Genomic DNA, 21,072 nt, shown 5'->3' on the forward strand with positions numbered 1-21,072 from the left:
GGACCCCACTAGCTCCTGAGTAGAATAGACCCCATTAGCTCCTGAGTAGAATGGACCCCATTAGCTCCTGAATAGAGTGGACCCCCCCACTAGCTCCTGAGTAGAATGGACCCCCCCACTAGCTCCTGAGTAGAATGGACCCCCCCACTAGCTCCTGAGTAGAATGGACCCCCCCACTAGCTCCTGAGTAGAATAGACCCCACTAACTCCTGAGTAGAATGGACCCCACTAGCTCCTGAGTAGAGTGGACCCCACTAGCTCCTGAGTAGAATAGACCCCAATAGCTCCTGAGTAGAATAGACCCCACTAGCTCCTGAGTAGAATGGACCCCACTAGCTCCTGAGTAGAATGGACCCCACTAGCTCCTGAGTAGAATAGACCCCACTAGCTCCTGAGTAGAATGGACCCCACTAGCTCCTGAGTAGAATAGACCCCACTAGCTCCTGAGTAGAATGGACCCCACTAGCTCCTGAGTAGAATGGACCCCACTAGCTCCTGAGTAGAATAGACCCCATTAGCTCCTGAGTAGAATGGACTCCACTAGCTCCTGAGTAGAATAGACCCCATTAGCTCCTGAGTAGAATAGACCCCATTAGCTCCTGAGTAGAGTGGACCCCATTAGCTCCTGAGTAGAGTGGACCCCACTAGCTCCTGAGTAGAATGGACCCCACTAGCTCCTGAGTAGAATAGACCCCATTAGCTCCTGAGTAGAATAGACCCCACTAGCTCCTGAGTAGAATAGACCCCACTAGCTCCTGAGTAGAATGGACCCCACTAGCTCCTGAGTAGAATGGACCCCACTAGCTCCTGAGTAGAATAGACCCCACTAGCTCCTGAGTGGACCCCACTAGCTCCTGAGTAGAATGGACTCCACTAGCTCCTGAGTAGAATGGACCCCACTAGCTCCTAAGTGGACTCCACTAGCTCCTGAGTAGAATGGACCCCACTAGCTCCTGAGTAGAATAGACCCCACTAGCTCCTGAGTAGAATGGACCCCACTAGCTCCTAAGTAGAATAGACCCCACTAGCTCCTGAGTAGAATGGACCCCACTAGCTCCTGAGTAGAATAGACCCCACTAGCTCCTGAGTAGAATAGACCCCACTAGCTCCTGAGTAGGTTGGACCCCACTAGCTCCTGAGTAGGTTGGACCCCACTAGCTCCTGAGTAGAATAGACCCCACTAGCTCCTGAGTAGAATAGACCCCACTAGCTCCTGAGTAGAATAGACCCCACTAGCTCCGGAGTAGAATGGACCCCACTAGCTCCTGAGTAGAATAGACCCCACTAGCTCCTGAGTAGAGTGGACCCCACTAGCTCACCCCACTAGCTCCTGAGTGGACCCCACTAGCTCCTGAGTAGAATGGACCCCACTAGCTCCTGAGTAGAATAGACCCCACTAGCTCCGGAGTAGAATGGACCCCACTAGCTCCTGAGTAGAATGGACCCCACTAGCTCCTGAGTAGAATAGACCCCACTAGCTCCTGAGTAGAATAGACCCCACTAGCTCCTGAGTAGAATGGACCCCACTAGCTCCTGAGTAGAATAGACCCCACTAGCTCCTGAGTAGAATGGACCCCACTAGCTCCTGAGTAGAATGGACCCCACTAGCTCCTGAGTAGAGTGGACCCCACTAGCTCCTGAGTAGAATGGACCCCACTAGCTCCTGAGTAGAATGGACCCCACTAGCTCCTGAGTAGAGTGGACCCCACTAGCTCCTGAGTAGAGTGGACCCCACTAGCTCCTGAGTAGAGTGGACCCCATTTTCACTGCGACAGAATGCAAAGGCAATTATGGACTGCCAGATGGTGAAGCGTGAATCATCACTCCAGAGAATGTGTTTCTGCTCCAGAGTCCAATGGCGGTGAACTTTACACCACTCCAACCGACGCTTGGCATTACGCATGGTGATTTTAGGCTTGTGTGCAGCTGCTCGGCCACGGAAACCCATTTCATGAATCTCCCGAAGTTATTGTACTGACGTTGCTTCCAGAGGCAGTTTGGAACTCGGTTGTGAGTGTTGCAACAGAGGCAGTTTGGAACTCGGTTGTGAGTGTTGCAACAGAGGCAGTTTGGAACTCGGTAGTGAGTGTTGCAACAGAGGACAGACGGTTTTTACGTGCTACGTACTTCAGCACTCGCCGGGCCCGTTCCCTTCTGTGGCCTACCACTTCGTGGCTGAGCCGCTGTTGCTCCTTGACATTTCCACTTCATTATTATTTTACAATGACCCTGGCCAAACCCTCCCCTAACCCGGATAACCGTGCGCCACCCTATGGGACTCCCGATCACAGCAGTTTGTGATATAGCCCGGGATCGAATCAGGGTCTGTAGTGACTCCTCTAGTACTGGGATGCAGTGTCTTAGACCGCTGAACCAGGGTCTGTAGTGACTCCTCTAGCACTGAGAGGCAGTGCCTTAAACCGCTGAACCAGGGTCTGTAGTGATGCACTGAGAGGCAGTGCCTTAGACCGCTGAACCAGGGTCTGTAGTGACTCCTCTAGCACTGAGAGGCAGTGCCTTAGACCGCTGAACCAGGGTCTGTAGTGACTCCTCTAGCACTGAGAGGCAGTGCCTTAGACCGCTGAACCAGGGTCTGTAGTGATGCACTGAGAGGCAGTGCCTTAGACCGCTGAACCAGGGTCTGTAGTGACTCCTCTAGCACTGAGACGCAGTGCCTTAGACCGCTGAACCAGGGTCTGTAGTGATGCACTGAGAGGCAGTGCCTTAGACCGCTGAACCACTCGGGAGCCCAAACATAAGGCCTAAAATGTCACTAGTTTTCCCAAACATTTAAAATCTGACTGATGTGTATTGCCATTGTTGATCTTACGATTAATATTTCCTCTGCAAACCAGCAGAAAGTCCAGGGTAAAACCTTGTTGAATGTAAAGTGAATCAATCCAAACATCTTTTACTCAAACTGACGACAGTAGTAAAACACTCAATAGTATTTAATTTTTTTTTGTTTGTACAAAACAGTCATCCAAGACAAAGCGATACCTTATTCCCCCCGCCCCCGACAAAACCTTGCAGGATCTCTAAACTTTACAGCACTGATTGGTTTAAACTTCCGAAAGGAAACGGGATCGATCATAACAACAATATTGCTTTTTTGCTTCCAGATCAGTCAAAACAATAGAAAAAAAAAACATTTTGACATTTGACATTTTTTGTTTTTAAAGGCAAAAAAAAAAGGGACTCGCAAACAACAGTCAGATTCAGTACAACACAATTATACCCATGTCAGTAGAGATCTTCATTTGAACCATGTACAAGTATGAACAGCACAAAGACAAATGTGACAAGTGGATCAGTCCCTTCCTAAAAAAAAAAGACTGGCATTCAAACACTGAAAGTCGGGGACAAGAAGAAGAGACGAAAACCAGCTCCGCATAGTTCAATGCTCTTAACCGCGTCTCCTCCAAAAATAAGATGAACCAAAAATGTGTATTTTGGGGTGGACCCCCCCCCACCCCTCCCTCCCTCCCTCCAGTTAGTTCAGTTACACTGCATGCATGATAGACATGAGGCGACTTCACAGCACAATGTAAAACAGAACAATCACTCAGAACAGTTCAGATTCTTTAAAAAAATAAACATCAAATAAAACAAAATGGAAGAAGAAAAGAAAAAAAGAGAACAGAAGAAATGGTCAAAGAAACTACCACAGGACTTCTGTTTGATTTGATTTAGACCCTGATTATCTCCTGTAGCGCCCCCTCTCCTTCTCCCGGTCTCTGATCCGGTCTCTCTCTCGGTCACGTTCGCGTCCACGGTCTCTGTCGCGGTCCCGGCGGGCATCCCGGGGCCGTTCTCGCTCCCTCTGCCGGTCTCGTTCTCTGGGGCGGCTGCGACGGCCTGTCACCACGGCTTGGGTCCGTCTCAGGAAGTCATCCACCCGCATGTCGTAGTCATGCTGCAGAGGGAGAGAGAGAGATGGTGGTGTTCAGGCTATACTACGGCCCAAATGACTCACTATTCCACTTATAGTGCACTACACCATTTAACCAGGACAGAATGGAGCTGTACCAGGGTAGAGCTGAAGGAACGTACGACTCTCTTCTCCCTGAAGCGGGCGTCGTGTGGTACAGGGTGGTGCCCAGTGTACGGGGGATGTGCCTGGGGAGGTGGAGGATGGTGCTGGTAGAACGGGTGGTGAGGTGGCTGCTCCATCCCAGGGTACGGTGCCTACAGGGGAGATGGTTGTTAAATGACACTATGAATGAAGTCGGAGGCAAGAAAACCTCTTAAAAATGGCAGGTAGGATCAATTAAAAATAACAAAAACGATGTACTTGCTATGTAACTACGGTTTTCAAAAATTGAAGAGCCATGTACGTAAAATGAGTTGCATGTAAATTTAACAAACAAATATTAGATAAAGTCTTCTGAAGAGATGAGCCAATACCGATACAAAGATTCACCCAAAATATTGACTATTATACAGGCAGGAGCAGATTAGTGTAACTTATTAGGTGAAATACTGCAACGCGTTTCGACCAGACAGGTAACATATTAACAGGTGATGTACTGCAACGCGTTTCGACCAGACAGGTAACATATTAACAGGTGATGTACTGCAACGCGTTTCGACCAGACAGGTAACATATTAACAGGTGATGTACTGCAACGCGTTTCGACCAGACAGGTTTCGACCAGACAGGTAACATATTAACAGGTGAAGTACTGCAACGCGTTTCGACCAGACAGGTAACATATTAACAGGTGAAGTACTGCAACGCTCGACCAGACAGGTAACATTTCGACCAGACAGGTAACATATTAACAGGTGATGTACTGCAACGCGTTTCGACCAGACAGGTAACATATTAACAGGTGATGTACTGCAAACGCCAGTTTCACCAGACAGGTAACATATTAACAGGTGATGTACTTTCGACCAGACAGGTAACATATTAACAGGTGATGTACTGCAACGCGTTTCGACCAGACAGGTAACATATTAACAGGTGATGTACTGCAACGCGTTTCGACCAGACAGGTAACATATTAACAGGTGATGTACTGCAACGCGTTTCGACCAGACAGGTAACATATTAACAGGTGATGTACTGCAACGCGTTTCGACCAGACAGGTAACATATTAACAGGTGATGTACTGCAACGCGTTTCGACCAGACAGGTAACATATTAACAGGTGATGTACTGCAACAGGTAACATATTAACGTACTTTCGACCAGACAGGTAACATATTAACAGGTGATGTACTGCAACGCGTTTCGACCAGACAGGTAACATATTAACAGGTGATGCAACTGCAACGCGTTTCGACCAGACAGGTATCTCTCAGGTAGCATTAATAGGCCTTTTTAGTCTTATGTCTATATTAAACCATATTACTTAGAGCACTCTATAGCTCTATGAACCAAACTTCTAGAACATACCATTCCTTGCCAAGGAGGAGGTGGCCCAATGGTGTGGTGGAACTCTCTCATGTAATCGTTGTAGGACTGGGGATAACAACACATGATAATATCAATAGGAGCGAATCAAATGAACTGTGTGTTTAATATCAATGACTATATACACACACAAAAGTATGTGGACACCCCTTCAAATTAGTGGATTCAGCTATTTCAGCCACCCCCCGTTGCTGACAGGTGAATACAATCGAGCATACTGCCATGCAATCTCCATAGACAAACATTGACAGTAGAACGGCCTTACGGAAAAGCTCAGTGACTTTCAACGAGGCACTGCCTTAGTTTGTCAGATTTCTGTCCTGCTAGAGCTGCCCCGGTCAACTGTAAGTGTTGTTATTGTGAAGTGGAAACATCTAGGAGCAACAACGGCTGTGCCGCGAAGTGGTAGACCACACAAGCTCACAGAACGAGACTGCCGGGAGCTGTTCATCAGGAGCTTCATGAAATGGGTTTCCATGGCCCAGCAGCCGCACACAAGCCTAAGATCAGTGGTGTAAAGCTCACCACCATTGGACTCTGGACTAGTGGAAACTCGTTCTCAGGAGTGATGATTCAAGCTTCACCATCTGGCAGTCCCGACAAATAAATCTGGGTTTGGCGGATGCCAGGAGAACGCTACCTGCCCCTATGAATAGTGCCAACTGTAAAGTTTGGTGGATGAGGAATAATAGTCTGGGGCTGTTTTTCATGGTTTGGGCTCGGCCTCTTAGTTCCAGTGAAGGGAAATCTTAACACTACAGTATACAATGACATTCTAGACGATTCTGTGCTTCCAACTTTGTGGCAACAGTTTGGGGAAGGTTCTTTCCTGTTTCAGCATGACAATTCCCCCGTGCACAAACCAGAAATGGTTTGTCGATCGGTGTGGAAGAACTTGACATGTCTGCACAGAGCCCTGACCTCAACCGTTGCGATGAATTGGAACGCTGACTGTGAGCCCGGCCTAATCGCCCAACATGAGCACCGGACCTTCCTTATGCTCGTGGCTGAATGGAAGCAAGTACCATCAGCAACGTTCCAACATCTAGTGGAACACCTTCCCAGGACAGTAGAGGCTTTTATGGGACTAAAAGGGAGGACCAAGTCCATATTAATGGCCATGATTTTGGAATGAGATGTTTGACAAGTAGGTGTTCACATACCTTTGGTGATGTAGTGTATATTTACTGAACTCACCCCATTGAGAAACACATCTCTTCTTACTCCAGTTGGGAAGCGCCTGGGGAAATGAAGTTACTACTGGTTAATGTCTGGGGAGGGGAAGGGTTGGTGGAGAGGGCCAGGGAAGGTTTGGTGGAGAGGGGGAGGGCCAGGGGTGGAGGAGAGGGAAGGGGTGGTGGAGAGGGGAGGGAAGGGGTGGTGGAGAGGGGGAGGGAAGGGAGAGGGCCAGGGAAGGGGAGAGGGGAGGGCCAGGGAAGGGTTGGTGGAGAGGGGAGGGCCAGGGAAGGGGCCAGGAAAGGGGTGGTGGAGAGGGGGAGGGCCAGGGAAGGGTTGGTGGAGAGGGGGAGGGCCAGGGAAGGGTTGGTGGAGAGGGGGAGGGCGGTCATTACATTTTGTCAGCCGGTTATTGTCATGCAAATGACTGCCGGTCTCACAGTAATTTACCAACACATTTAGCATCTCCTGGCTTCCACACATAGCCTACAAGCCACTGATGCAGATCTCTGAAAAATCTACATTTAAAAAAAGTCAATTTATTATACAACATCACAATAAATGATTAAATATCGGGCTATGCTCCGTGCCAGAGGCTGTCGGCGTATTCATTTAGCTGAAATGCTCATAAGTCCCCGTTACATTATTTTATAGTATGTGTGCGCATATGAAGTGGCTATGTTGAGCGTCAAAATGATCATTTGAAACGGGTCCTATACACTAGATTTAGAGTTATTTGGCAACTTTAGTTTTGAACGATACAAACCTCAGAACGTCTTAGAAATCAAAACATAAATAGGCTGCAGGATTCAACTAACTCTGCTATTTGAAAAAGTCGCAAAAAAAAAAAAAAAGTGTGCCTCAAGTGATCACCCTTTCACCCATCAAACTATACTCAATTTAATCTAGTCTTCACTAATATGTCATATTTGATCATGCTGGGTAGGTTACTCCGGTATATAGAGGAGCCGCGGGATAACTAGAGGAGTAACTAGAGGAGCCGCCGGGGTAACTAGAGGAGCCGCCGGGGTAACTAGAGGAGCCGCCGGGGTAACTAGAGAAGCCGCCGGAGTAACTAGAGAAGCCGCCGGGGTAACTAGAGGAGTAACTAGAGGAGCCGCCGGGGTAACTAGAGGAGCCGCCGGAGTAACTAGAGGAGCCGCCGGAGTAACTAGAGGAGCCGCCGGAGTAACTAGAGGAGCCGCCGGGGTAACTAGAGGAGCCGCCGGGGTAACTAGAGGAGCCGCCGGGGTAACTAGAGGAGCCGCCGGGGTAACTAGAGGAGCCGCCGGGGTAACTAGAGGAGTAACTAGAGGAGCCGCCGGGGTAACTAGAGGAGTAACTAGAGGAGCCGCCGGGGTAACTAGAGGAGCCGCCGGGGTAACTAGAGGAGCCGCCGGAGTAACTAGAGGAGCCGCCGGAGTAACTAGAGGAGCCGCTGGGAGTCTCCTGTTGCTTGTGGCAACCATCAAAACTCTGCTTTCACACGGGATGAGCATGCAGCCTCTCCCTAGGCGACAGGTGATATTCCCGCCCAAACTCTGGATGCCATGGTCTCTCCAACCAGTGATTTAATGTGGGAAACCAAGTGAAATCTGATCGGGAACAATCGACAGTAACATGTTTTCACAACAAACAAACAAAAACATTTCATTAAACTGTTGCCAGCCCCTCTCTGTGTTCTGGAGGAAGGAATGAAGGAGAGGAGAGCAAAAAAAAACAACAAAAAAAGGCCATATAAAAATGCACTATTACTGGGCTATTCAAAATCAAATTCACTATAACTGTAGGCTCTGTAAGCAGCCCTGCACAATCAATGACCCAACAGCATGGCGTGGGGCTAGACGTTCTCTTCTCTCTCCTGGACTCTCAGAGCAGCAGACGGGGATCCAGGAAGCATAATTATAAAAGTGAATCCGTTACCTTAGAAAGCCCTGTCCATTTCGTTAGGCTTCAAAAAAACAACACATCCACAACGACCATATTTTACACTCAGTTTCAGCGTGTTGTTGAACTTCTCTCTTCAAAATTAATCATGGGGAGTTTTAAAAGCAAGTGTTCCAACTCCAGTCCGCCAGTACCCCCAACTAGGCCTGTGGCGGTCATGGATTATCAGCAGGTCATAGTCAAGCAAATAACTGTAGGTCTCATGGTAATGGGGCAGCAGGTAGCCTAGTGGTTAGTGCGTGGAGGCGGCAGGTAGCCTAGTGGTTAGTGCGTGGAGGCGGCAGGTAGCCTAGTGGTTAGAGCGTGGAGGCGGCAGGTAGCCTAGTGGTTAGAGCGTGGAGGCGGCAGGTAGCCTAGTGGTTAGAGCGTGGAGGCGGCAGGTAGCCTAGTGGTTAGAGCGTGGAGGCGGCAGGTAGCCTAGTGGTTAGAGCGTAGAGGCGGCAGGTAGCCTAGTGGTTAGAGCGTAGGCGGCAGGTAGCCTAGTGGTTAGAGCGTAGAGGCGGCAGGTAGCCTAGTGGTTAGGCGTAGAGGAGGCAGGTAGCCTAGTGGTTAGAGCGTAGAGGCGGCAGGTAGCCTAGTGGTTAGAGCGTAGAGGAGGCAGGTAGCCTAGAGGAGGCAGGTAGCCTAGTGGTTAGAGCGTAGAGGAGGCAGGTAGCCTAGTGGTTAGAGCGTAGAGGAGGCAGGTAGCCTAGTGGTTAGAGCGTAGAGGCGGCAGGTAGCCTAGTGGTTAGAGCGTAGAGGAGGCAGGTAGCCTAGTGGTTAGAGCGTAGAGGAGGCAGGTAGCCTAGTGGTTAGAGCGTAGAGAGGCAGGTAGCCTAGTGGTTAGGCGTAGAGGAGGCAGCCTAGTGGTTAGAGCGTAGGCAGGTAGCCTAGTGGTTAGAGCGTAGAGGTGGCAGGTAGCCTAGTGGTTAGAGCGTAGAGGCGGCAGGTAGCCTAGTGGTTAGAGCGTAGAGGCGGCAGGTAGCCTAGTGGTTAGAGCGTAGAGGAGGCAGGTAACCTAGTGGTTAGAGTTTAGAGGAGGCAGGTAACCTACCGGAAGGTTGCAAGATAGAATCCCCGAGTTGACAAGGTAAAAATCTGTCGTTCTGCCCCTGAACAGGCAGTTAACCCACTGTTCCTAGGCCGTCATTGAAAATAAGAATTTGTTCTGAACTGACTTGCCTTGTTAATTAAATAAAAAGGTATTTAAAAAAAATACCTTATATATATATATATATATATATATATACACACATACACACACACACGTGTACTGTATTCGGATATCACTACATATCTACATAGGCACAAATAGCTAAATGAAAAAAGCAGCCTTACGAATTGTGGTTGTTGTGGATGCCCGTTTACACATCTAAATGGTGTATTTATTTATATTTGAACCCAATTAAATGATTGAATTCAAGGAGTTTAAGGTGCCTATCAATCATTGTTTTTAAAACGCGCTCTTGAAACATCCTATGGAATAAAAGTCTGGCTTTTATTGCTCAATCTAATTTACACTAATATTTTTTTTTTACAAAAATGGCCAAATGAACACACGCTCAAACCCACACACTTGTCCTTTTAAGTCGATCTGTAGTGGCTACATCCATTTTTGTACACCAACTTTTAGAACATTCCAGGGTTTTTCTTTATTTTTTAAAACTATTTTCTACATTGTAGAATAATAGTTAAGACATCAAAACTACAAAATAACACACATGGAGTCATGTAGTAACCAAAAAAAATATTTTTGATTCTTCAAAGTAGACACCCTTTGCCTTGACAGCTTTGCACTCTTGGCATTCTCTCAACCAGCTTCACCTGGAATGCTTTTCCAACAGTCTTGAAGGAGTTCCCACATATGCTGAGCACTTTTTGGCTGCTTTTCCTTCACTCTGCGGTGCAACTCATCTCAAGCCATCTCAATTGGGTTGAGGTCAGGTGATTGTGGAGGCCAGGTCATCTGACGCAGCACTCCATCACTCTCCTTCTTGATCAAATAGCCCTTACACAGCCTGGAGGTGTGTTGGGTCATTGTCCTGTTGAAAAACAAATGATAGTCCCATGAAGCCCAAACCAGATGGGATGGCGTATCGCTGCAGAATGCTGTGGTAGACATGCTGGTTAAGTGTGCCTTGAATTCTAAATAAATCACAGTGTCACCAGCAAAGCATCCCCACACCATCTCCTCCATGCTTCACGGTGGGAAATACACATGCGGAGATCATCCGTTCACAGACTCTGCGGTTGGAACCAAACATCTCAAATTTGGACTCGTCAGACCAAAGGAATGATTTCCACCGGTACAATGTCCATTGCTCGTGTTTGTTGGCCCAAGAAAGTCTCTTCTTATTGGTGTCCTTTAGTAGTGGTTTCTTTGCAGCAACTCGACCACGAGGACCTGATTCACACGGTCTCCTCTGAACAGTTGATTACTTGAACTCTGAAGCATTTATTTGGGCTGGTAACTCTGATGAACTTATCCTCAACAGCAGAGGTAACTCTGGGTCTTCCTTTCCTGTGAAGGTCCTCCTGAGAGCCAGTTTCATCATAGCGCTTTGTGGTTTTTGTGACCACACTTGAAGAAATGTTCAAAGTTCTTGAAATTTTCCAGATTGACTGACCATCATGTCTTAAAGTAGTGATGGACTTTCCTTTTTCTTAGCTTATTTGAGCTGTTCATGGTCTTTCAACAAATAGGGCTATCTTCTGTATACCACCCCTACCTTGTCACAACACAACTGATGGGCTCGATCACATCTTTAATTAATACATTTATTTAACTAGGCAAGTCAGTTAAGAACAAATTCTTATTTCCAATGACGACCTACCCCGGCCAAACCCTAACGACGCTGGGCCAATTGTGCGCCGCCCTACGGGACTCCCAATCACGGCCGGTTGCGATACAACCTGGAATCGAACCAGGGTCTGCAGAGTCTAGCACTGAGAAGCAGTGCGCCACTCTGGAGCCCGAAAGTAAGAAATTCACAAATTCACTTAAGGCACACCTGTTAATTGAAATGCATTCCAGGTGACAACCTCGAAGCTGGTTGAGAGAAAGCTTTGCACACTCTTGGCAATCATAAAGGCAAAGGATGGCTACTTTGAAGAATCTCTTATAAAAAAATATATATTTTGATTTGTTTAACACTTTTTTGGTTCCATGTGTTATTTCATAGTTACTTCTACAATGTAGAAAATAGTAAAAAGAAAAGAAAAGCCCTTGAATGAGTTGGTGTGTCCAAACCTTTGACTGGTACTTTATATCGCCATTGATTCTTGAATATAACTTGTAAATGTCTCATCAGCTGTTACACTCGTTACAGAACGCAAAATATAAGCTTGTTTTTTTTTATCCAATGTCTGTAAACATTGTAGATGTCCGATGAATAGACATTTCTCCAGGCCCATCCCTCAGCGTTTTACCAAAACAGAGACTTTAAACAGCTGCGTATTATCAAGATATCAAAGTGTCACCAACTAAAAAAAGTAACTAAATAAGCCCTGTAGCAAATGCAGCATATGACATTCATTTATCACATGTAAATAGCACTTTTCAATAGTGCTCAAAAGCCATTCCATGAGCGCAGTGTTTACTTTTCAACTTGAATCAATGAGCCCAATCAGTCCTCCGTGACAATTGAATCATAAACAACAGAGTAGGGCTGGCTAATACATCCTTAGTTTTGGGGTCATGCTCAGGTAAAACAATTTGGCTAATCTATACTTCTATATTTCCAAGTCCTATTCTTGAAGATCAAGGGGTATAACATTTATTGGAATGAGTGGAATTCTGATTTAATCATATTATTATAATGTAGTAGAAAGTGCTGGGTTAGATGAAGCCTACGTAACCAACCCACAAACTAACATCCATATATGACCAGCTATTTAAACTTTAACATTGATTTATCCTGCAAGAGATGTCGTTCAATTGGTAACGTGTATTAGAAAACGACAAATGTCTCGTAAGGGGATAGTAATCTAAAAGTGAAAGTAATTTGATTACGTAATTGAGTTTGGGTAATTCAAAAGTTACTTTAATGATTACAATTTAGAAAGTAACCTAGCCAACCCGGATGCTAAGTAATAGGACAAAGACGGCACTGGCGCCAAGTAATAGGACAAAGACGGCACTGGCGCCAAGTAATAGGACAAAGACGGCACTGGCGCCAAGTAATAGGACAAAGACGGCACTGGCGCCAAGTAAAAGGATAAAGACGGCATTGATGCTAAGTAAAAGGATAAAGACGGCATTGATGCTAAGTAAAAGGATAAAGACGGCATTGATGCTAAGTAAAAGGATAAAGACGGCATTGATGCTAAGTAAAAGGATAAAGACGGCATTGATGCTAAGTAAAAGGATAAAGACGGCATTGATGCTAAGTAAAAGGATAAAGACGGCACTTCTAATTTGCAAGATACATTTTCATTTTGTTTTCGGGCACAAATGAAAACGTGTCACCGACTTGCCCGTGGATTGATGTTTCAGGTCTCAATGGAAGAGTTCGGCGTTCGACTAACCACGAGCGACAAGCACACGCAGTCACAAGCCTGCTAGTTAGCGGCAGGCGGACGAGTAATATCCACCGCCGTAGTGCAGATGAAGCCGGAGCTGGAATGGGAAGCTAACTGAAGCTGTCATCAATCTACACTAGAGCCTGGGGGGGGTTAGATTTGGGGTCCACGGTGAGTTATGTCAGTCTACACTAGAGCCTGGGTGGGGGGTTAGATTTGGGGTCCGCGGTGAGTTATGTCGGTCTACACTAGAGCCTGGGGGGGTTAGATTTGGGGTCCACGGTGAGTTATGTCAGTCTACACTAGAGCCTGGGGGGGGGTTAGATTTGGGGTCCACGGTGGGTTATGTCAGTCTACACTAGAGCCTGGGGGGGGGTTAGATTTGGGGTCCACGGTGGGGTCAGTCTACACTAGAGCCTGGGGGGGTTTAGATTTGGGGTCCACGGTGGGTTATGTCAGTCTACACTAGAGCCTGGTGGGGGGTTCGATTTGGGGTCCACGGTGGGTTATGTCAGTCTACACTAGAGCCTGGGGGTTTAGATTTGGGGTCCACGGTGGGTTATGTCAGGTGGGGGGTTTAGATTTGGGGTCCACGGTGGGTTATGTCAGGTACTTACCGGTCAACTGGCGGGTTACGTGGAACTGGCATAAAGCCTGTGTAAAGAGAGAAAGCTGATTTACTCCGTCTGGTGAATCATGTTCTTTCATGTCCCTGTGGAACATCTGTTTACAGACACACAAGTTGCCAATTTCAACATGTTTTGTCCTAATACTGCTACATCGGTAGTCAATAAGAAAAGTTTTTAACAATCAATACTTACTTACATCCTCTTACTCTGATTCATAACATCCAAAGTGGAAAATATCACAGGGAAAATTGGGACATTAAATCTAGCCTCTTGCCACTACAGTAAACTGATAGTTGTAACAGTAATAAGACAGCTAGGCTAAACATCGGTCATCTGGCTTCAACTCTGTTCCATTTGTTGCAGATATGGATTTCAAAATTAGCCTTTACTGGTAAACTCAAGCATGTTTCATGAGTACATCGTTCAGATACCAGTAAAAGGACGAGACAGACCAACACAAACGTCAGCGCTGCACAGCGAGTGGCCCGTACTGTCACCTCTGACCACAATGGCCGCCATGTTCTGTTCATTTCCAGACGTGTCTTCGTGTTTGATCACAATCGTTCGTCGACACTCAGCAGGAGATCTACCGGCCGACGTTCCTGTTGGTCCAGCTCGTTCTTATAACTGACATTGATCGGTACCAATACAATTACTAGTTGTGTGCCCAAATGGCCCAGTTCCTTAAATAAATAACAAATACAATTAAAAAAAATATATATACACACTGCTTTTGACCAGAGCCATTTGGACCCTGATCTAAAGTAGTGCACTATATAGGGAATAGGGGGCCCCATAGGACTCTGGTTTAAAGTAGTGCACTATATAGGGAATAGGGGGCCCCATAGGACTCTGGTCTAAAGTAGTGCACTATATAGGGAATAGGGGGCCCCATAGGACTCTGGTTTAAAGACTCTGGTCTAGGACTCTGGTCTAAAGTAGTGCACTATATAGGGAATAGGGGGCCCCATAGGACTCTGGTCTAAAGTAGTGCACTATATAGGGAATAGGGGGCCCCATTTGGACTCTGGTCTAAAGTAGTGCACTATATAGGGAATAGGGGGCCATCTGGGATACATGTCCATGCTGGACCAATACATATGGCAGTAATAGTAACCTGGTCTCTGTGGGAACTCGGCTGGATAGTCAATCCTTGGGCGTTTCCTGTTGTGAATGTCATATTCCTCGGGCCGACGCCTACATGAATTAGGTAAACAATTGAGACAAGCACCACGATACAGCACAGCATCCTAGTTGCCCTAAGTCATAATAGAACTGTGTAAAACATCTAGTATCATCTGAAAAGCATATGTATACATCTATACACCAAAACATGTACATGAACTAGTAAAAAACACACCTATTGACAGATTGACAAACACATAGATTTTTAGCCATATCACCATTCTGTCTCTTCTGATCTCATCCACCTCGATAAAGGGGGAAACTTCATTCATGACCAAATTCAGGATACATTTCACAGTATTCCCAAATACTTATTTTTAAAAAAAAACACTAAACATGTAGAGACAGTTATAATGAGCAGACTGCATCAATCAACCATTTATATTCTGGATGATATCTGACTGAATCAACCATTTATATTCTGAATGAATCAACCATTTATATTCTGAATGATATCTGACTGAATCAACCATTTATATTCTGAATGATATCTGACTGAATCAACCATTTATATTCTGAATGATATCTGACTGAATCAACCATTTATATTCTGAATGATATCTGACTGAATCAACCATTTATATTCTGAATGATATCTGACTGAATCAACCATTTATATTCTGAATGATATCTGACTGAATCAACCATTTATATTCTGAATGATATCTGACTGAATCAACCATTTATATTCTGAATGATATCTGACTGAATCAACCATTTATATTCTGAATGATATCTGACTGAATCAACCATTTATATTCTGAATGATATCTGACTGAATCAACCATTTATATTCTGAATGATATCTGACTGAATCAACCATTTATATTCTGAATGATATCTGACTGAATCAACCATTTATATTCTGGATGATATCTGACTGAATCAACCATTTATATTCTGAATGATATCTGACTGAATCAACCATTTATATTCTGGATGATATGACTGAATCAACCATTTATATTCTGAATGATATCTGACTGAATCAACCGTTTATATTCTGAATGATATCTGACTGAATCAACCATTTATATTCTGAATGAATCAACCATTTATATTCTGAATGATATCTGACTGAATCAACCATTTATATTCTGAATGATATCTGACTGAATCAACCATTTATATTCTGGATGATATCTGACTGAATCAACCATTTATATTCTGAATGAATCAACCATTTATATTCTGAATGATATCTGACTGAATCAACCATTTATATTCTGAATGATATCTGACTGAATCAACCATTTATATTCTGAATGATATCTGACATGTTGTGGACAGTTCCATTAAAACAGTGAATTGACCAGTACGTTTTTTTGTTGTTCAGATCGGTCCTATGATAGTTCAACTCATTCTGTAGCTAAAAACAGGATGTTTACAGTACTGTAACTATTGGAAGTACACCCTAGTTACCTGTTTGGGGTATCACTCGTCTCCAATAAGGAGCTAGAGTTCTATTCTAACAGCTTCTGACTAGCCATCAATAACCACGTTAGCACTAAGTGAATGATCATTACTCCACAACACAACTTTCCATGGTCAATTTTTAAAAAAATCAACCAGATACTAAAACGTTGTTTTGTTTTTACAGCTGGGATAATGACTGTCTACAGGGAAATGAAGAAAGAGCCGGTTAAAATTGTAACATACCGCTTTCTTGTAGTTTTGTGCCCCGTTACCGTTGACATATATTAAGATATCAAAAGTTCATATAGACAGTCCATCTTACGGTTTAGGGTCTACAGCCACAAAGACATTACAAGGATGGGGCCGGGCTGAGGAGGGCAAAGGGGGTGATTGATAAGGGTGATTGATGCAGTCCATTGCAATCGAAAAGACCAGGGGATGAACTTCACGTCGGCCATTTTATAAAACCCAAAAAGGTGACGGCCCCCTTTGGCTTAGAACATCCCTTCCTTGTGGTGTTATTCTCAGTCCATTGAGGCCTTAAAAAGGAAAGGAGTGGGGTTGTATCATTCTGCCAGTGGGTCTCCTCCTACCTTATTCTCAGTCCTTTAGGTTAGGGTATGGAAACACTCCTGTCCTTTAGGAAACACTCCTAACCTAGTCCTTTAGGTTAGGGTATGGAAACACTCCTGTCCTTTAGGAAACACTCCTAACCTAGTCCTTTAGGTCAGGGTATGGAAACACTCCTGTCCTTTAGGTTAGGGTATGGAAACACTCCTGTCCTTTAGGAAACACTCCTAACCTAGTCCTTTAGGTCAGGGTATGGAAACACTCCTGTCCTTTAGGTTAGGGTATGGAAACACTCCTGTCCTTTAGGAAACACTCCTAACCTAGTCCTTTAGGTTAGGGTATGGAAACACTCCTGTCCTTTAGGTTAGGGTATGGAAACACTCCTGTCCTTTAGGAAACACTCCTAACCTAGTCCTTTAGGTCAGGGTATGGAAACACTCCTGCCCTTTAGGTTAGGGTATGGAAACACTCCTGTCCTTCAGGAAACACTCCTAACCTAGTCCTTTAGGTCAGGGTATGGAAACACTCCTAACCTAGTCCTTTAGGTTTCTCTAACCACCTACCACCAGGTGCCATTCATTCCAGATGAAGAAACATTAACAAGAAACGGCTGGCAGGCTCTCTCAGCACCACAACCATCTTCAGTCCTGTTTGGTTGTGGGGCGGGGTGGGGGGGGACAGTGACCGACCATTAACCAAAATGTTTTTGCGGGTATATGATCTCTTGTAGGGGATGTCGAGGGATTTGGATCTCTGGTGTAAACGGAGCATTGCAACAGGAGGTAGAGAGAACCACACAGCAGAGCCAAGCTCTCTCTCTCTCTCTCCCTCTCTAGGTTGTCGCCAGGTCGCCCAAAAGGCCTACCGCTTTCCAGAACTTTCCAACGTTTTTTTTTTTTAACTCCCTTTCCAGGCAGCTTTGTAGATAGACACCCACCCCTGCCCATCTGAAGCTACAGGCACACACAGCAGTTGTGTAGATTTCACCACAGGTATACATTATGTATATTCAATAAATGGCCCACGGAGGGAGAGGGAAAGTCCCCTGGAAGCATTTAAGACAGCATCATCATTCTCCCCACTCAAATCCATGTGGCATCTTCTGCTTAAATGGAACGGCTCCTTTTCTAAGTCCCATATATGACTAGGTTTTAACTCGCCAGGATACTCCTGAAAGAAAAGGCTTCGGGAACACATTTTAAAAAACAAACTTATCTAGACAAATTCATTCAAGCAAACCTGAAGACAAAATGTATTAAAACGCAACTACAACTTAAGTGGTTTTAAGTATCATGATGGTATAAATTAAAATTGCATTCTTTATATTGAGAGATCAAACTAATTAACCACCATCACCTGTAGAGAGAGACAAGCCACTCAGCCTACTAGCAACGGCCCGGCCCATAGATACTGGGGTTAGCAACGGCCCGGCCCATAGATACTGGGGTTAGCAACGGCCCGGCCCATAGATACTGGGGTTAGCAACGGCCCGGCCCATAGATACTGGGGTTAGCAACGGCCCGGCCCATAGATACTGGGGTTAGCAACGGCCCGGCCCATAGATACTGGGGTTAGCAACGGCCCGGCCAATAGATACTGGGATTAGCACTGGCCTGGCCCATAGATACTGGGATTAGCACTGGCCCGGCCCATAGATACTGGGATTAGCACTGGCCCGGCACATAGATACTGGGGTTAGCACTGGCCCGGCCCATAGATACTGGGGTTAAGACTGGCCCGGCCCATAGATACTGGGGTTAAGACTGGCCCGGCCCATAGATACTGGGTTTAGCAACGGCCCGGCACATAGATACTGTGGAGCTGTGGTACGGGGTCCTTAGCAACAGCCCAGAGGATGTCAGCAGGTTTCCCTCTTCGCTGGGATGTGATGAGAGCATTCTGGAAGGGGCGGTTAGACCATCGGATCAGAACACTGCTCCGGGCATCATGTCACGCCGACACCAGAGCTCACTAGCAGTCCAAAGAATATTTCTAACCTTCCCAGGTCGCCTCGGGCGGGTTCTCTGTGCGGCGGGCGTCCTCGAGAACGCGGCTCCGAAGGCATCCTCCGCTTGTGTCGCATTTTATGAATAGCCTGATACAAGTCAATGCTCTCGTCCTGGGGGAACAGCATGCACAGCTGCATCCCACACCCTGGTTCGATCTCCTGGTGGTCCCGAGGAGGGGGGGGGGGGGGCACAGATCAGTAGATTAAAAAAACAAAAAAAACACTCAATTAGAATTAGTGTAAAAATACATAAATATAAAATACAGTGCATTGTGAAAGTATTCATGACCCCATTCTCTTTTTCCACATTGTTACATTACAACCTTATTCAAAAACAGTTGCTAATATATGCATAGTATTAGTAGTATTGGATAGAAGACACTCTGAAGTAACTGTTTGAACGATGTCTGTGAGTATAACAGAACTCATATGGCAGGCAAAAACCTGAGAAGAAATCCAAACAGGAAGTGAGAAATCTGAGGTAAATCAACCTTGGCCCTATTGAATACACAGTGGAATATGGATGAAGTTGCACTTCCTAGGACTTCCACTAGATGTCAACCGTCTTAACTTGAATGAGGCTTCTGTGTTGTGGGCCTGAATAAGGGCTGAATGACCTGCGTTTCATTGCATCTCTAGACACAAAGGAATTCTCTGGTTGGAACTTTATTGAAGAGTTATGATAACAACACCCTAAAGATTTATTATAAACTTAGTTTGAAATGTTTCTTCGACCTGTAATATAACTTTTACAAGTTTTTGTCCTAGGTTATGCGGGAACCTGCACCAGCGTTTGGATAGGTGTACCAAAAGCGCTAATAAAAAGTAGCTAATTGGACATAAATAACAGACATTATCGAACAAATCAAGCATTTATTGTGGACCTGGGATTCCTGGGAGTGCATTCTGATGAAGATCATCAAAGGTAAGGGAATATTTAGCATGTGATTTCTGGTTTCTGTTGGCTCCAACATGGCGGCTAATTGTATTATTTTTCTGAGCGCCGCCTCAGATTATTGCATGGTTAGCTTTTTCCGTAAAGATTCTTTGAAATCAGACACAGCGGTTGCATTAAGGAGAGGTATATATATAATTCCATGTGTATAACTTGTATTATCATCTACACTTATGATGAGTATTTCTGTTGAATGATGTGGCTATGCAAAAATCACTGGATGTTTTTGGAACTAGTGAACGTAACGCGCCAATGTAAACACGATTTTTTTTATATAAATATGAACTTCATCAAACAAAACACACATGTATTGTGTAACATGAAGTCCTATGAGTGTCATCTGATGAAGATCATCAAAGGTTAGTGATTCATTTTCTCTATTTTGTGACTCCTCTCTTTGGCTGGAAAAATGTTTCTGTGACCTAATATAATCGTTTGTGGTGCTTTCGCTGTAAAGCCTTATTTGAAATCGGACACTGTGGTGGGATTAACAACAAGATTACATTTAAAAAGGTTATAAGATACATGTATGTTTGAGGAATTTTAATTATGAGATTTCTGTCGTTTTGAATTTGGCGCCCTGCACCGTCACTGGCTGTTGTCATATCGATCCTGTTAATGGGATTTCAGCAAGTAAATTAAAAAGTAATTTCAGAAGTAAAGGGTCTGAATACTTCTTTTTTTAAACCCTTTTTCTCCCCAATTTCGTGGTGTCCAATTGTTTAGTAGCTACTATCTTGTCTCATCGCTACAACTCCCGTACGGGCTCGGGAGAGACGAAGGTTGAAAGTCATGCGTCCTCCAAAACACAACCCAACCAAGCCGCACTGCTTCTTAACACAGCGCGCATCCAACCCGGAAGCCAGCCGCACCAATGTGTCGGAGGAAACACCGTGCACCTGGCATCCTTGGTTAGCGTGCACTGCGCCCGGATCGCCACAGGAGTCGCTGGTGGCACAGCTGCCGCTGCAATACAGCGCCCTTAACCACTGCGCCACCCGGGAGGCCCTAGGGTCTGAATACTTACGTAAAATGTGATATTTCTGTTCTTTTGCTAATATTTCTCAGAACCTGAGAAATACCTGTTATTGAGAACCTGTTATTGATTTGTCATTAAATTATCTGCCGAAATTGCCGAAATTGTTGCCACCCCTATTACTAGCCTGTTCAACCTCTCTTTCGTGTCGTCTGAGATTCCCAAAGATTGGAAAGCAGCTGCGGTCATCCCCCTCTTCAAAGGGGGGGACACTCTTGACCCAAATT

At 45.3% G+C, this 21,072-nt stretch overlaps 1 protein-coding gene across 2 annotated transcripts in view; it reads right to left on the bottom strand.

Moving 5' to 3' along the window:
- Positions 1-2,933: 2,933 nt before the first annotated feature.
- Positions 2,934-21,072, bottom strand: part of LOC115124788 (YTH domain-containing protein 1) — a 37,676-nt gene continuing 19,537 nt past the window's right edge. The window contains exons 9-15 of one of the 2 annotated variants that reach the window (XM_029654259.2): positions 18,844-19,013; positions 14,793-14,872; positions 13,664-13,700; positions 6,621-6,663; positions 5,406-5,471; positions 4,054-4,188; positions 2,934-3,916 (exon numbers count right to left, since the gene is read on the bottom strand). In XM_029654259.2, coding sequence (XP_029510119.1) covers positions 3,701-3,916; positions 4,054-4,188; positions 5,406-5,471; positions 6,621-6,663; positions 13,664-13,700; positions 14,793-14,872; positions 18,844-19,013 — 747 coding nt within the window. In that variant the 3' untranslated portion in view covers positions 2,934-3,700. Of the gene's footprint in view, positions 3,917-4,029; positions 4,189-5,405; positions 5,472-6,620; positions 6,664-13,663; positions 13,701-14,792; positions 14,873-18,843; positions 19,014-21,072 lie in introns of both variants that reach the window. The other variant, XM_029654258.2, reaches the window with a different exon arrangement.

Source organism: Oncorhynchus nerka, linkage group LG4 (assembly GCF_034236695.1).
Source record: "Oncorhynchus nerka isolate Pitt River linkage group LG4, Oner_Uvic_2.0, whole genome shotgun sequence".
Lineage (NCBI taxonomy): Eukaryota > Metazoa > Chordata > Actinopteri > Salmoniformes > Salmonidae > Oncorhynchus > Oncorhynchus nerka.